At 48.9% G+C, this 17,938-nt stretch overlaps 1 protein-coding gene across 1 annotated transcript in view; it reads left to right on the top strand.

The window, feature by feature from the left end:
* BEND3 (BEN domain containing 3) overlaps positions 1-17,070 on the top strand; it is a 36,529-nt gene extending 19,459 nt beyond the window's left edge. Inside the window, exon 4 of the mRNA XM_047761911.1 lies at positions 11,231-17,070. Coding sequence (XP_047617867.1) covers positions 11,231-13,477 — 2,247 coding nt within the window. The 3' untranslated portion in view covers positions 13,478-17,070. The remainder of the gene's footprint in view (positions 1-11,230) is intronic.
* The last annotated feature ends 868 nt before the right edge of the window (positions 17,071-17,938 follow it).

The following is a 17,938-nucleotide window of genomic DNA, read 5'->3' as shown; positions in this document are numbered from 1 at the left end:
TTGGATCCCATGTTGCTGTGGCTGTGGTGTAGGTCGGCAGCTGCAGCTCTGATTTGATCCATAGCCCAGCAAGTCCCACGTGCTGAAGGTGAGGCCATAAAAAAAAAAAAAAAAAAAAAAAAAGCAAAACCAAAACAGCCACTATTTGATTTGTTCACAGTTCCATGAATCAGCTGGTGGGTCCTCTGGTTTGGCCTGATGTGGCTGAGGCCAGGTGGTCGGGGAGGACCCCACTCCCATCCCGGCCTCACCTGGGCTGACATGACTCCAGCTTCCCTTTATATACCTTCTCTCCCCCTGTGAGGAAGAGGCTAACACAGGCTTGCTCACTTGCCTGGAAGCCTTCCCAGGAGCAAAGAGGGCAAGCTCTGGGGAGCAAACACTTTTCACGCCTCTGCTTGGATCATGTTTGCTCCTGACCCACTAGTCAAATCAAGTCATGTGGCCAAACCTAGATCAAGGGGTGGAAAATAGATGCCCCCTCCTGATGGTGGACACAAGAAAGTCACATTGCAAAGAGGCTTCCACACAAGGTAGGGTGGGCATGGTGGCCGTTGTTATAAACCATTCACTACAGCAAGGAACAGCCAGCTCTTGCATCTAGAAGGCATTCTGACCATGTGTAGGCTGGTTTGTGGCCTTTGTGGTTAGGCTGGGTGATGTACAAATGGTGTCCACTCTTCATCCTTTCATCCACTATGTTTTTGTTGTCATGGCATCATAGAGAAGAGGGCATCTTCCTATCCTGGGGGCAGAAGAGGAAGGAGAAGGTTCTTAGGATTTGTATTTTAGTTGAATCCTTCAGCACGTGAAGCAAGTCGGGAAAGGTCCTGCACTGGCTAGAGCTCCTTTGGGGGTCCTGATGGAGGGATCTCTGTGAGCATCACAGGAATGGTATGAAGGTTGCAGGGGCTCTTCTGGATCTGATGAGGCACACCCTTTGTCTGGCCAGAACTTCAGGCATCCTCTAGGATCCTGACATGTTTGGGAGAAAGGGAACAAATATATATTTGAATATTTCTAATATGACTTGTCCAATTTACATATTCTAATTGGTCACTTATGTTTACTTTTCAATGGATTGGCTACAGCAGGCAGTTCTAGAGAGAGTTCCACTCTAGATTTTGGAGTGGAAAAGACATGTGAAGTCCTAGCGTTTATTTGGGGTGGTTATTAGCTTTGTTCATTTCCCTTAGTATAGATAAAGTGAGGTTGATAGCCCTGCTCCCCTTCTGTTCTGTAAAAGGAATCTATGCATGTATACACCCTTTGAAATTCTTGAGCTCCTTGTAGAAAGATGTCACATGAAGGTAAGGCAGTGTTTCCTTTTAAAAGTTTGTGTAAGTTGGAGTTCCCGCTGTGGTGCAGTGGATTAAGGATCCAGCGTTGTGACAGCTCAACTGTGGCGTAGGTTGTAGATACTACTTGGATTTGATCCCTGGCCCTGGAGCTTCCATATGCTGCGAGGGTGCCCCCCCGCAAAAAAGTTTGTGTTAATAAGTTGATGTGTCAGTAAATCAATGTCCTGGGAACCCTGAGGACTTTAGAAACAATCCGTTGGTTTTGTGAAATCATAGCACATGTTGACTTCTCCACAGTAGTACTAGTCCTAATTCAGAGCGGCTATCCTGGTTTTGGGGGTTTTTTTGGTCTTTTTTGTCTTTTAGGGCCGCCCCCGAGGCACATGGAAGTTCCCAGTCTAGGGGTCCAGTCGGAACTGTAGCTGCCAGCCTACACCACAGCCACAGCAGTGCAGGATCTGAGCTGCACCTGCAACCTACACCACAGCTCACAGCAAAGCCAGATCCTTGATCTGGCCAGGGATGAAACCCGCATCCTCATGGATGCTAGTCGGGTTCAATAACCACTGAGCCACGATGGGAGCTTCTAGAGTGGCTATCCTTGATCCTTCTCCCCCCGAGTTTTCTCTGATTCATCTTATGGATGCCATCATGGGAGGCACAGGTGGGAGGGGGGAGGCGGAGGTGAGAGAGCGGGAGGCAGAGGTGAGAGAGTGGAAGCAGGGACTATACACAACTATCTTTTTGGGTTTGGTTTGGTTTTATTTTTTTGGCCGTGTCCACGCCATGTGGAAGTTCCTGGGGCAAGGATGGAACCTGTACCACCACAGCAACCGGAGCCAATGCAGTGAAAACGCTGCATCTTTAACGCACTGTGCAACAAGGAAGTCCTATACAGGACTGTCTTCAGCAGTTTCATCACAGAGTGAGACAGAGGACCCGGAGGCTGAAACAAGCAATAACCCAAAAAAGTGAAAAGCAAGTGCATTAACAGCTGTTGACTACCCACTTGACAAATAGCTCCACTCCTTTTCTTATTTCATTTTATCTGTGTAACAGTGATGAGAGAATTAATATCTCCCCCAGACAGAAGAGCCAACTCAGACATACAAATTAAAATCAAGTGCCCAGATGCCAGTGTGAGCTTGTTCCTGGTGTGAGGTGTCTGCAGTGACTGGGAACACTAGGCTAGGGCTCCCTGCTCCCTAGGCAGGAGGTGAGCCACACCTTCTCTGGTCCAGCCCATAGGGAATGGTCAGTTCCAGAAGGAGCAGAGTCTGGGCCAGATCAGGGGGAGTTCACCATAGGCCTTTGGCCAGTTAGTGGCTTCTCAGACTCTGGTCCCTCCATGATAGGGTGACACTGCTCCCTCAAGTGGTTTCTTGTGTGGATCCTTGAGACAACCCTTGCAGGGAGCCCAGCACAGGGCCTGCCCCATGTCAGCCTCCAGAAATGTTTACTTACTGCTCCCTAACCCCCGTCTCCAACTCGCACCCTTCTGGTCAGTATTCAGCTGCTTCCCTCCACACGGCTCAGAAGGACAATGGCATGGAATTGCCATCTGACACCCTGGCCTGAGTGCCCTCAACTCTGATCACCTTCCATCTTCTCCTTCAAGCCCACAGAAAGGGGATTGGAGCCAAGAGGGGAGGATTTGAGTGGTAGCCCTGATGCTAAAGGTACGTCACGTTCAAACTCCTTTCGGTGCTGCCCTCTTGTTTATCCATGACACTGGGTACAACGTTTAGAGGAAAAATAAAACCTCCCTCAAAAATTTCAACAAAAGGGTGTATAAAGAGTTACTGGCACCGCCAATGGGAAAGGCATCATAGCCAAATACAGCAGATGTGGGAGGTGAGTAGCCAGCGTTTTTATTGCTAGCCATCTTTTTGTTCATGGAAGTGGTTGCGGGGGGTGGGGGGGGGGATAGTCCAGAGCCCTATGCCAGGCAGAAGTTAGCTTTGTTCTCCTGGGGTTCTTTGTTTCTTTTGTTTGTTTTTGATCCCAAAGTGTCCTTGTAGTTTGTCTTCCAATGGAACGAGAATGGAAATGCCATCTTATTCACTCAGCACAAGGGTCGCAAACACCTAAGTGTCAGTTGCTGTGGAACCAGCTGGAAGTTTGCAGTCATTTCTACAGCACTTCTAGAGATGGGTACTGCGCCCATGCCCATTTCAGTGAGGCTCAGAGAAGCTAACGCTGCCAAGCCTGCTGGATGTCGAACTGTGTCCTTAAACCTGGGAGGCCCCAAGCACTGTGGGGTGTTTGTAAGATGCTGTGAGGAGCCCCTGGGGATGCCCTGCTCTGATATTTTGCCATTCCTGTGGTCTTTCTCATCCCCCTTCACTATAGTTGCTTTATCTCCCCAGATGTTTATTTTTTTTTTAGGCACGATAGCACCATACACTGTCAGCAGTATAGGGGTGACCCAAGGATAAAAGCCACAAGGCCCAAGGCAGGCTTGTTCCCTGTGTCCCCAGGGCCTTTCACAGTGCCCGACAGGTGTTAGGCACTCAGTAATATTTGTTTATTGACTCTGCATGGTAACAAGTTCTTCCATTCCTTTTTGCTAACTATATCTGGTCATTTAATAATGATGAGGAGGAGGAAGATAATGAAAAAAGTAAAGCCTCACCTCTGCCTCCATTGTTTGGAGGTGGGTAGTGGTGCCAGCCCCCCAGGAGCCCTTTCTCATCGTCTGTCCTTGATGCCACATTAATTCTCAACTCGCTCCTCTGAAGGCACGCTGCTTTCTTGGTGTTCCAGTTTGCTGACTCTCTGGGCACCATTTAGCTACTCATCATTGGTTGAACTGAGTTCAGTGGCTGCTCTTGGATTTGGAGTCCTGGGGTAGGTGTTCAGCGCTTGGAGCACCTCCATGGAAACCGGGTCCCCCAGCTGTCGCTGGCCACAGAAATGTGGGGTCTCCCTTAAATCCTGCTCGCTCGTTATCCTGCATCACCCTCCTTTTGAGTGGTCAGATTCTCCAGCAGAGAGCTTTGGGCATCCCCACCTGAGACTCAGGGTGCTCGTGGAATGAAAGGCGTGGCTCTGGTCCAGGAGAGATGCTGGCACCGCCGAGCCTGAGCCGTGCAGCCGAGTTCCCATATGGTTGGAAGATGAGCCTTGGAGAATTGGGAATGGTGTCAGCCAGACACCAGTGCCAAGTAGCACAGATTTAAAGATTTCTTGATACTCCTAGACAGCTGAGCAGAGATTTTATCAGCAGCAGCACAGGCAGCCAGCCCCTCGTCGCCTTGGCAGCATTTGTGGAATTAATTGGAGAACTGAGTTGACAGGACACCAGTGTGGGGACATCTAAGAGCCTTCTCTTTGGTGCGTGTGTCATGTTTTGTGCTGAATTGTATAGCCAAGGTCTCTGGGAGTGAGGAATGTTGCCCTCTGCTGGGACTCTAACTTAATTTTTTATTCAAGCAAGTTAGCCAAAAATGTTTGTATCGATGGCAGTGTTTTTAACATGCTGCTTGGTAGAAACTGAAATATTTTTATTAATGAGGCTGCATAGTGCAAGTTATAGGGGGGATTTCCAGTTCAGATATACTCCGGCCTCCGCCTGCTGTAAGAATGTGGTGGTGGGGGAGGGAGGGGAAGAAACGACTCGGGTTTGTTTTGTTCAGAAGAAACTTGTCCCTGTGCTTATTTCCTACACTGGGGGCTAATGAGAGCAGGTTCCCCCAGAACAGGTACGATGACTGCATGGCGTGTACGTTTCTGGTGATCTCTTTCTGCACGGAATCTTTATTTTATTTTATTTATTTTATTTATTTATTTATTTTGCTTTTTAGGGCCACTCCTGTGGCATATGGAGGTTCCCAGTATAGGGGTCCAGTCAGAGCAACAGCTGCCGGCTTACACCAGAGCCACAGCAATGCGGGATCTGAATCACGTCTGCAGTCTGCACCACAGCAACGCCGGATCCTTAACACACCGAGCGAGGCCAGGAATTGAACCCTCATCCTCATGGATGCTAGTCACATTCCTTTCTGCTGCACCATGATGGGAACTCCCATTTTAAATGTATTAGTGGAAGCACTTGTTACAAAGCCCTTGCTTTGCCCCTTTTCTAAAGTCAGTTGTGATGCAATTATGGTTTTTTTTTTTTGCAATTATGATTGTTTTCATGATTAGCATTACATACTCACATTTCTCTATACTGGTAAAAACCTCATGAAACTTTCACGATCTGGGACCTCCAAAATGATTTTGGTGTAATAGAATTTAATGGTGAGTAAGTTGCTAAAAATCTAATTTAGAGTCTATAGGAATTAGCAAGTAAGACAATTTGAATTCATTAGGGTAATGCTTTTCAGCAGTGATACTGTTATAAATCCTCTTTATGGAGACATACAGTTAATGTGTATGGATTTGTATGTAAATACATAGACACAGAGAAACAACTCAAATTTACTTTACTGTGTGCAATGCTTTCTAATATTTTCTGTTCTGTTTCCTTATTTTTCCTTCCTTCCTGTCTCTCCTATTTCCTTCTTCCCTCCCTCTTTCTTATATGCTGGGCTTGACCCATCAAATCAGGGTTATCGTTTACCAATGAGTCACGTGATGATCCATGGTTCCAAACATGCTGCGTCAGGGGTAAAGGCTTTCAACCTCTCCGTCCCTTCCATTCCCCAAGTTTCTGAGGTGTGTGTACGTGGCTTCTTTTTTTCTTTCCTTCCTTCCTTTTAAAAATTATCCTCTGCTTCCCGCCAGATCGCAGAAGTGAAAGAAATGAAAAGAGCTTGAAACCCCACCTTCAGCTCAGTTGTCCTTCCTGTACTCCTCCCAGCCCCAGCCTTTAGGGCAAACAGCCCTCAAAGAATGCCTTCCGTGAGTGCCTTAGCCTGCCTTAGCCTGCCGTGCTGGAGGAAAGTCCTCTTGTTTCCTGGTTGAAAGTAATCATTACAGCTAGTTCAATAAAAGGCTCCTAGCATTGTCACTGGTCTGGCTTGGGAAGAGCATTGTTTAATAATAATCAATACTGTAACAGTAAATATTTAGCAGGCACTTACTGTGATTCAGACACAGCCTCAGCGTTTCATCCACACTATCTCATTAGGTCCTCATAGCTACCTGGGGTGCCCTAAGACAGGTACCATTACACATCCCTGAGTTACACGCAGGAAGCCGAGGCAGGAAAGGTCACACAGAGGCACTATCCATGCCTTTATACCTCCCTGCAGTCATGTTATTCCTGAAGGTAGTGGCCTTTCTGAACAGCAGCCCCTTCCTTTCTTCCTCCCTCCCTCCTGCAGCATGCAGAGTTTCATGGGCCAGGGCCAAACCCTTAGCCACCAGGGAACTCCAGCTTCTTTTTCTTAAGCATATATGTTAGACTGATAGACACCTTGCCCTGCTTAACGAACATTCATTGAGCTCTTCTGTGTCCCAGGCACTTTGCAAAACACTGGGGATGCACTTGGGCAGTACCTGGTCCCACCATGCAACCATCATGCAAAGTGATGAGGATGGGGACAGCTTGGTGAGGAGTGAGGAGACACCATGAGGGAGAGGGGGCAGGTGGCAGGTTCCCCCCAGCCCGGCATGCCCCTGGTCCTCTGCTCTGCTCTTGAGAAGTTTAGTAGCAGGAGGAGAGGGGAGAAGGGCCAGGGACCTCTGATCCCTGCATCAGCTTATAGAGACAAACCCTGAAGACAGTACTGGCTACCTCTGTGGGATAACTAAGACACTTAAAAGGATTCCTTTGCCTTCAGGCTCCTGAGAGAGTGAGGTAGCTCTTCTTTTGCATGGGTCGTTGTCCACAGAGATGCAAGAGAAAAAATAACTTTGTCTGACATGAGTCTGACGATTCTGTTATCTAAGAGTCCAGGAAGTAATTCATCAGTTTAAATAAACGATAACATGTGGGAGGTTCAGAAGGGTCAAAGTTTGATATATTTATGTGGCCTCATGGTCTCTTCCCCGCTCCAGGCCTACATATTACTCACCTGCCTTGTAACTCCAGCCCCCTGAGATTGTCTCTGTTCCTTATATATTTTTTTGGCTGCAGGAAAAGAGCATCTCAGGAGTTCCCGTCGTGGCTCAGTGGCTAACGAATCCGACTAGGAACCATGAGGTTGTGGGTTCGATTCCTGGCCTTGCTCAGTGGGTTAAGGATCCGGTGTTGCCGTGAATTGTGGTGTAGGTTGCAGACATGGCTCAGATCCTGCATTGCTGTGGCTGTGGCGTAGGCCAGTGGCTACAGCTCCGATTAGACCCCTAGCCTGGGAACCTCCATATGCCACGAGTGCGGTCCTAGAAGAGGCAAAAAGACAAAAAAAAAAAAAAAAGAAAGAAAGAAAAGGAAAGAAAAGAGCATCTCATGTCCTTGTGTTGTGCTGGTATTAGTTATCGAAATGCTTATAGAAGACACTGATTTGCATGGATGAGATAAACTGAGGGCAGATACTGTCTTCTGGGCCTGGGCCACCCAGAGAGGCCCAACAGCTAGTTAGAAATGCAGAGTCAGGAATCAGCATCTGTATTCTAACTAGCCCTCAGGTGATCCCTGTGGATATTAGACTTGCAGGCGCACTGGGCTCGGCCAGGCCACGCCAGCCGTATTTTCCCTCCAGGTGGGGAAGCGCCCTGAGGATGCACTTTGTTCTTGTCCATTTTCTAGTTGCCTGAGGCACATGCCTGTCTGCAGAAGCACGTGCTTCGTGCTTCAACTCTGCCTGCTCCCCTGACACCCACCAGTGCTCACCAATTAGCTCTTCTGCTTAATTAGACCCTCAAAAATATATTCCAGTACATTTGGGGGTCAAATTCAACATTTGTCAAAAACAGAGTTATGACTGAGATACAATGAATGACACATATTTAAAGTGTCCCATTTGACAGGTGTCAACATGTGTATACCAGTGAAACCAGGCCACAATCAAGATGGGAAACCTACGGAGTTCCCGTTGTAGCTCAGTGGTTAATGAACCAGACTAGTATCCATGAGGATGGGCGAGTTTGATCCCTGGCCTTGCTCAGTGGGTTAAGGATCCAGCGTTGCCGTGAGCTGTGGTGTAGGTCGCAGATGCAGCTCGGATCCTGCATTGCTGTGGCTGCGGTGTAGGCCAGCAGCTGCAGCTCCAATTCAACCCCTAGCTGGGGAATCTCCATAGGCCAGGGTGAGGCCCTAAAAAGACAAAAAAAGAAAAAGATGAGAAACATACCTGTCACCTGGTATCAGGAAAGTTTCCTTGTGTCCTTTGCCTCCTCCCACCACCCCCAGGTAACCACTCCCCTGCTTTCTGTCTCTAAAGATGAATTTGCTTTTCTAGAATTTTATGTGAATGGAATCTTACAGGCCTCTTTTGTTAGTCTGGCTTCTTTCAGTCAGTGTAATTATTTTGAGATTCATCACGAGCACCACGTTTATCAGCTCAGTTGCTGAGTATTGTTCTGTTGTATGAGTACAGCAGAGTCTGTCTCTAGACTTGGTGATAAAAGTCTGGGTTTTTTCTAGTTTGCGGCTATTTACAAACAGAGCTGCCATGAACATCTGCATACAAATCTTTGTGTGATCATGTGCTTTCCCTTTTCCTTGGTAAATAAATACCTAGGGAAAGAAGGCCTGGATCACATGGTCTCCTATATAGTTAATTTCTTTTAAATAATAATCAACTGTTGTCCAAAGTGGTCATACCATTTTATATCCACCCCAGCAGCATATGAGAGTTCCAGTTCCTTCACATCCTCTCCAACACTGTATTGTTTGTCTTTTTTTTTTTTTTTTGGTCTTTTTAGGGCTGCAGCCCCGACATATGGAGGTTCCCAGGCGTGGGGTCCAATCGGAGCTATAGCCCCCAGCCTATGCCACAGCCACAGCAACATGGGATCCGAGCTGCGTCTGCGACACAGCTCATGGCAACGCCAGATCCTTAACCCACTTAGTAGGCCCATGGATCGAACCTGCGTCCTCATGGATGCTAGTCAGGTTCGCTAACCGCTGAGCTATGACGGGAACTCCATGTCTGTCTTTTGGATTACACCCATTCTAGTAGAGGGTGTCTGGTATCTCAGTGTGGTTTTAATGTGCATTTTAATAATTATCTTTTTATGTGCTTATTTGCCATTTATATAGCATTGTTTTTTTTTTTTTTTTTGTATTTTAGGATCGCACCTGCAGCACATGGAAGTTCCCAGGATAGGGGTGGCCGGCCTATGCCACAGCCACATCAACACCAGATCCAAGCCACGTCTGCCATCTATACCACAGCTCACGGCAATGCTGGATCCTTAACCCACTGAGTGAGGCCAGGGATCGAACCTGCATCCTCATGGATACTAGTCAGGTTCATTATAGCTGAGTCACGAAGGGAACTCCTATACAGCCTCTTTGAAGAGGCTGTTGAAACCATTAGATGGGTTGTATGTCGTTACTGAGTTTGAGCGTCCTTTATGTAGTCTGGGTTCAAGTGCTTTATCAGATAAATGATTTGGTACTATTTTCTTCCAGCCTGAGCTTGTTTTTCATTCTTCTAAAGAAGTTTTCAATTTTGATGAAGTCCAGTTGATCAGCTTGTTCTCTCATGGATCATATTTGTGGTGGTATAGCTGAGAAATACTGGCCTAAAACAAGGTCATAAAGGATTGCTCTTAGGTTTTCTTCTAGAAGTGTTAGAGTTTTAAGACAGTATTTATTTTTACATCAACCATCCACTTATAGTTAGTTTTTGTATGTTATATGTAGGATAAAAACCTTTCATTTTTTACTTTGCCTATATGTATCCAGTTTTTTCAGCATCATTTGTTGAAAAGATTATCCTTGCTCCACTGAATTGCCTTTCAATTTGTGTTGAGAATCACTTGTCCATATAGATGTAAATAAGCCTCTAAAACTGTCCAGGCCTGGCAGTAGGGAAAATCACTAATGAAAGCAGTGAGAACTCCATGATCCTAAATGGTCTGGTCAGGTGCCTTCTGGTAGGGAGTTTGGACTCAAGCTTTGAAGTCTTTAAAGAGTATCTTTGGAGTCTGATTAGGGGAGACTAATGCCTTGGGAGTCCATTAGGGGTGGACCTGCAGTGTGCCAGCCTTGAGTGAGTTGAGATAATCCCTGAAATCATTTTTGGTAGGGTTTAATCCTCTCACCATCCTCTGTTGAGCAACGCTGGATAGAACCTATAAAATACCTTTCTAGGTGCATCAGGGAAGCGTGAATACTTTACGTGCAATGGGTACTTTAGTATGTGGGGTTTAATACTCTCCTTTGATTGAGATGGGCTACTGGACCACTAGGAGACCAAGACTTGGAAACCAGGAGGCCTTGTCATTTTATGGAATCCACAGTCGCCCGGACTTTGGGGAGTTCTGGGCCTTTTCTAGCCTGAGTTCAGACATGACTTCAGGCAGTGGTAGACTGCCACTCTCATAACCCCATTTCTTCCAAGCTCAGCACTGTGCATCTTGGAAGCTGTCCAGAGTGGAGACACATGCTCCCCTAGAGGCTGCAAACTGGACAACAGACTGCTGCCTTCTGGAGGTGCCCTAGGCAGGGATCCTCCCTGTCTGAAAGCAGTCAGGGCCATGAGGTGGCCTGCCCATGGCCAAGCTGCCACAGGAGCTCCTCCTGTTCCTGAGGTATCTCTCCTGGCCCTCTTAGGACTCTTGCCCAGCTTTGCCAGCATCTGTTCCTGGTCTTCTGCCAGGCCCTGTGGGCAGGAAGTCCAGCACTAATGCTCCACAGGAATTGGAAGCCTTTGGGGTCCAGCCTGAGCCTCTCAGGAATTAGAGCAGGTTTGGTGCTGGGATGCAGGTTGGTATCAGTGGTGTGTTCCTGAACCAGCAGAGTGATTCCCCAGGCTCAGGAAGCACTTTCTCACAAGTTCCTGACCTTGGCCCGTCTGTGCAGGACACAGACCAGTGTCTAGTGTTGTAAATCAGAACACTCACCTAACACAGTTTTTGTTTTCCAGGCGCTCCTAGCAGGCATGCGGAACCGGGAGAACAGCTCGCCCTGCCAGGGCAACGGGGAGCAGGCGGGCAGGGGCAGGAACTCGGGCTCGGTGTGGCCCGGCGAGGAGGAGCCGGGCAATGACGTGACTACGCCCTCCTACAAGAAGCCTCTGTACGGCATCTCGCACAAGATCATGGAGAAGAAGAACCCTCCCCCTGGGGACGTGCTCAACACGTACGAGCTCTTTGAGAAGGCGAATCCCAGCAACAGCCCCTCACCACTGCGGCTCCTGAATGAGCCACAGAAGCGGGACTGTGGCGGTGGCGCGGCGGCCACCGACGGCGACCCCAACATCTACTTTCTCATCCAGAAGATGTTCTACATGCTCAACACGCTCTCCTCCAACATGTCGCAGCTGCACAGCAAGGTGGACCTGCTGTCCCTGGAGGTGAGCCGCATCAAGAAGCAGGTGAGCCCCACGGAGATGGTGGCCAAATTCCAGCCGCCCCCCGAGTACCAGCTCACGGCGGCCGAGCTCAAGCAGATCGTGGACCAGAGCCTGTCAGGCGGCGACCTGGCCTGCCGCCTGCTGGTGCAGCTCTTCCCCGAGCTCTTCAGCGACGTGGACTTCTCCCGGGGCTGCAGCGCCTGCGGCTTTGCGGCCAAGCGGAAGCTGGAGTCGCTGCACCTGCAGCTCATCCGCAACTACGTGGAGGTCTACTACCCATCGGTGAAGGACACGGCCGTGTGGCAGGCGGAGTGCCTGCCCCAGCTGAACGACTTCTTCAGCCGCTTCTGGGCCCAGCGGGAAATGGAGGACAGCCAGCCCAGCGGCCAGGTCGCTGGCTTCTTTGAGGCCGACCAGGTGGACTCGGGCCATTTCCTGGACAACAAAGACCAGGAGGAAGCCCTGTCCCTGGACCGGAGCAGCACCATCGCCTCGGACCACGTGGTGGACACACAGGACCTCACTGAGTTCCTGGATGAAGCCTCTTCGCCGGGGGAGTTCGCCGTCTTCCTTCTCCACCGGCTCTTCCCCGAGCTCTTCGACCACCGGAAGCTGGGCGAGCAGTACAGCTGCTACGGGGACGGCGGCAGGCAGGAGCTGGACCCGCAGAGGCTGCAGATCATCCGCAACTACACAGAGATCTACTTTCCCGACATGCAGGAGGAGGAGGCCTGGCTGCAGCAGTGCGCCCAGCGCATCAATGATGAGCTCGAGGGCTTGGGGCTAGATGCGGGCAGCGAGGGCGAGGCCGCGCGGGATGACTGCTACGACTCCTCCAGCCTGCCCGATGACATCTCCGTGGTCAAGGTGGAAGACAGTTTCGAGGGCGAGCGGCCTGGCCGGCGGTCCAAGAAGATCTGGCTGGTGCCCATCGATTTCGACAAGCTGGAGATCCCGCAGCCCGACTTCGAGGTGCCGGGCGCCGACTGCCTGCTCAGCAAAGAGCAGCTACGCAGCATCTACGAGAGCAGCCTGTCCATCGGCAACTTCGCCTCGCGCCTGCTGGTGCACCTGTTCCCCGAGCTCTTCACCCACGAGAACTTGCGGAAGCAGTATAACTGCAGCGGCTCCCTGGGCAAGAAGCAGCTGGACCCGTCTCGCATCAAGCTCATCCGCCACTACGTGCAGCTGCTCTACCCGCGGGCCAAGAACGACCGCGTCTGGACGCTGGAGTTCGTGGGCAAACTGGACGAGCGCTGCCGGCGCCGGGACACGGAACAGAGGCGCTCCTACCAGCAGCAGCGCAAGGTCCATGTGCCAGGCCCCGAGTGCAGGGACCTGGCCAGCTATGCAATCAACCCTGAGCGGTTCCGGGAGGAATTTGAGGGGCCCCCACTGCCCCCCGAAAGGAGCAGCAAGGACTTCTGCAAGATCCCCCTGGACGAGCTGGTGGTGCCCTCGCCCGACTTCCCGGTGCCTTCGCCGTACCTGCTGTCAGACAAGGAGGTGCGCGAGATCGTGCAGCAGAGCCTCTCCGTGGGCAACTTCGCCGCCCGGCTGCTCGTCAGGCTCTTCCCCGAACTCTTCACCGCCGAGAACCTGCGGCTGCAGTACAACCACTCCGGGGCCTGCAACAAGAAGCAGCTGGACCCCACGCGCCTGAGGCTTATCCGCCACTATGTGGAGGCCGTGTACCCGGTGGAGAAGATGGAGGAGGTGTGGCACTACGAATGTATCCCGAGCATCGACGAGCGGTGCCGCCGGCCCAACAGAAAGAAATGCGACATCCTGAAGAAAGCCAAGAAGGTGGAGAAGTGATGGGCACCTCGGGGCACTGAGCCTTCTTCGGGAGCACACGAGGGTCCACAGCTTTGTCCACAGCCGCGCACCTTATGTCGGAGGGGAGTGGCCTACTGCATTTGCACACGTAATCGCTCAGCCAGCTACAAGACAGAAGCCTTTCATTTGGTCTCTTTTATGACGTTTGTCCTGTGCTCCTGGTGGCACTGCTGGAGTCTGGGGCGGGGGTGGAGAGCTGAGCCTTGAGAGCAGAGAGTCAGGGTTCCCGCTCCTTGGCAGTGTCGCCCCAAACCCCTCACAATTTGAAATGCAAATTGAGCAACACTCTTGTTTTGCTTCCCACATTTTACATCTTCCATTTTTATCAATTTTTTTTAATTAAAAAGGAAACCGTTTTTAAGAAAATCAGTGGGCTCTATGGAAGCCATTTTGCTTAGAAAAAAAAATCTTTTAAATATTTGAGATGAAGTACTGTAAGATGACTTAAGTTGCTGGGATTTTTTTTTTTTTAAGATGGTTTCAGATAATGAAATTTTTAGAAGTGCCATGTTCATGCATGATGGCTAATAATAGCTTCAGGTTGCATAGAAATGGATGTTACTGGCCTTGTCTTTTTCATCAGATTTTGGAAGAGTCAAGATGCCTCTCAGATGGCAGTAGAGGGGATGAAATAGCTTGATGTCCTTTTGTCCATGGTCAGTCCTGCTCTCCCTCCCACTGTAGTGCCGAGGAAGGGGCTCAGGGGGTGGCCTGGCCTGTCCCACATTGCTGCGCCGGTAGAATGTTGTGCTCACTCTGTAGCCGAGAACACTGGATGATGATGATGATGATATGAATGTAGATAGACGTGGTAACACGTTCACAATGTCTTCATTTGAACTGTGTCCTTCTACTGCCCCCTTTCCTCTCTAAACGAGGTTGCTGGTTGGAGGGGCAGACACATTTCCTTGGAAAAGAGTGTGTGTGGATATTTGGCTTCTTGTTTGATTTAAGGATGGGTCCCTTGGGGCTCACCAAGAGCTGTTTACTTTCCATGTGTTTAATTGTACAAAACCCGGGTTCTGGGAGCTGGATGGTGACGCACCACATGTTAGTGTCAGCTCCTCCAGTCAGTACACATCCTCGTTCCTCAGGGCAGGCCCAGGCCTTGGGGCCTCTTGGGGATACCTGCTATTGGCAGGACACAGACCATCTCAAATGGGGCACCCATGTCCCTTCCCAGGGTCCACTCAGAGCTTTCCCCTTGCATCCCGTAGAAGACCCTGCTGTCCTACATCTGGCCAGTCCTTTGGCCTCAGGGTAAGACACCTCTTCTCTCCCCTCTGGTTGGGAAGGTCACACTGATCCAGGCCAATGGCATGTTCTCTGGGATTCCAACCAGGAAACTCCCCAACAGGTAAAGAAAGTCCTTAATGGGAAAACAATACTTTTTACCTCCCTGATATTGTGCCTAAGAGGGAAAGGAAACAGTCTACCCAAACTGAATACACATCCCACCGGAAAGCTAGAAAATGAATTGATTCAGACAGGGTAGATCTAAAACCCTTGTGAAATATTACAGATTTAATAACCTTGATGGCCTAATATTTTGCTACCTTAAAATGCAGAAATAAACAATCTGTGAATTTTCTTTATACAGATGAGGGCTTCAGTTCCAGTGGCTGTATGATGGAATTTTGCCTGCACCCAATGGGCATTTTTTGTTTTTTAACATGACAGGATTTTGAGCAATGTAAAGTTGCTGATCTAACTTTAGTAAATTTGCTTTGTCATGGTATTTACAGATTATTTCTTTTGAAACTTCGGACCTAAATTATTGCAGTTCAGAAATGCACAGGGACTTCATCATGACCCTCTCCTACCCACCCACACATGCACACACACATTTCTTAGTAGAAAACTGAAGTGAGATGAAGGGGACCGACATGAAGAACAAGTTCAACCTCTTTGTGCCTGGAAAGGAGGAGAACTGGAGCAGCCGGAGACTCGCTTCCCCTCACCCGGGCCTTTCTCTATGCCTTAGTCTCTCCAGCACACACCTGCATGGCCGCTCGCGCATGCGCGCAGGGCCGACCCAAAGATGGCGTTGGCGCTCTCGCTCCCCGGTCCTGTGGGTGGGAGGGTGCCCGTGGAATTTCTTCTGGTCTCTAGGATGTATCCAAGAGGATTCCAAGCCATGTGAAAACCGCCCTGCTTTCTAGAGGGTGGAATGTGACCCTGCAACTTCAGAAGCACAATCATTTAATAGTTTTTTTTAAAGAGCATCCTATCTACCCACAGTGAGACATCAACAGGTTCTAGGAACGGAATGTGTTTATAACCTAGAGCGTGCTCAATTTTTGGAAACTGCATTTTGGTGTTTTCCTGAATATCTTTCCCTTGTAGGGCTTTCTCCCCCCGCCCAAATCCTAGAGTCCCTTTCAGTGAAGAGAGGTGGACGCTATCTGTGAGCTGTTTCTTTTCTCTCTCGACTGACTCATCAGGAACCGCCTTCTGGTCCGGGGTCTGTCTGTGTGGTGTCCTCGGTGCTCGAGCCATACAGGTGCGCTCTAGGAGCAGTGTTTTTGTTTTTGTTTTTACACAAAGCAATAGAAGTATAAAAATGCTATTTTTTTTTTCAAAATTTGTGTTCCGTAAAATCTGTTGGCAAAACCCCTTCTCCTAATTACTCTTCTCCTTCATCTAAAGTCTTTGATTTTTACTTGTTTGTTTATTGGGATCCTTCCCCGCTCATATCCAGAGGACTAAAGAAGTAGCACAGACACATTCTGATGTTAAGTAAAATAGCAAGTCACAATAGGTGGTAGTGTCCCTCTGTTAGTAAGATTTAAAAGAATGTATGAAGATAGTCATGAATGTACTAAGTGTTCTAATCCTGCTTCAGTTCACTTTGGCTGTGTCTACATGACCACACACGTTTGACAGGGAGTAAAGTCATGTCCAGTGTCGTGGGTGTTAGTGTGCCCCTCCCCCTTCAGCGCTGGCCCCCAACCTTCCTTTCTGCTTAGGTTTGGAGGGAGGGGCACCGCGTCAGCAGCTGTCATCAACCCGCCAATGGGATCTACTTAGGGGTGAATGGATTAACTGTTTTAATGCTGAGTCACTGGTCTGACCACACCTCAGCGTGGCCACTCAGGTGCTTGCAGAGATGGCCTCAGTTTCCATCTTTCCCCACAAATGTTTGCTTCTTGCCTGATGGAGGAGGGTCTCGAGAGCCCTTACTGGAGGTCACTGAGCTCTTACCCTTCCTCGCTGTGTAGATAGATGATACAATATGGGGGCGGGGAGCCCATGGGGCTCTTACTGCCATTTGGAAATGTTGCCTCGAGTAGATCCAGCCTTAATGTTGTTCTGACATCCTAGTGATAGCAGACCCTGCACAAAGTGGATATCAGAGTTCATACTGTGAGGAGACAAAATAATGAGAATAGTTTTACCAAAGATAATGAAATATCGCATTGTCTGCATTTTACCATTGATTTGAGCGTGTCTTTAGAAAACTGAATGTAACAAAAACCCAGGACAATTTTGGAAATTGTATGCTCTCTAGCAACTTTGTGTGAATTTTTATACAAGCACTGTTTTATGAGTTATATAAAATGTTATAAAAATAGAAAAAACCCGGTCTGGAAACGTCTTATTTTCTTAGGGCAGAGGTTTCAGAATGTCTGGGTCTATTGTCTTTGCATGCGGCCCCCTCCCCCAACCCAGGGGCGGCCACAGGTACTTGGGACCTTGGCCTCTCGGGCGTCCACACTCCGGGTGTCAGGGTGCAGTTTGTCATGGCTGAATGACTGAGACGTCACCAAATAAACCCTAGCCCGCTTCTACACAAACTGCTTCCTGGCCATGCAGTCGAGGCACAGCTCACCTTCCCTTCCTGGTGGAGTGCCAGACCTGCCCTGCTGCCAGGCCAGCAGAACTTCAGTTCACTTTTTTTTTCCCTCCATTTTGGATTAAATGGGATTTAGTTTCTCAAAGCTAACCTATTATTTACTCATCACCAAAGGATGCAAAAAAGGATGTTTTATTCCTCCACCTCTTTGGTGAATTATAAATCATTAAAGCATATTTCACAGGGAAAATAATGTCTCAAGCTATCAGAGGAACGTATTTTGGACCCAGGGGTCACACGGTATAAAGTGAGTCGTGGCTTGTGATCAGAACCCTCTTCCTGCGGTGAGCGAGTGCTCAGCTGTGAGTCCTGACACCTGTGCTTTTAAGCCTCGTGCAGGCCAGAGCCGGTTGAGGGCTAGAGCCCCAAACGCTTATTCTGTGAGTGAGTTTAAGCAAGACGAGGGAAGGTGAAATTACTTAGATCCCTTCTGGTTGTAAGTATCTTTGTTTTCTTTAAAAAACAAAAAAAGAAAGAAAGAAAAAAAAAAATCCAGAGAATTTCAGTATATGTGGGCTTACTCATAAAAGCCAGTTCACAGAAGTAAGAACACCACACCAAATTATCCTGATTATTGGAATGCT

This window comes from Phacochoerus africanus, chromosome 2 (assembly GCF_016906955.1).
Source record: "Phacochoerus africanus isolate WHEZ1 chromosome 2, ROS_Pafr_v1, whole genome shotgun sequence".
Lineage (NCBI taxonomy): Eukaryota > Metazoa > Chordata > Mammalia > Artiodactyla > Suidae > Phacochoerus > Phacochoerus africanus.
This window is presented reverse-complemented; position numbering and strand designations above follow the sequence as displayed.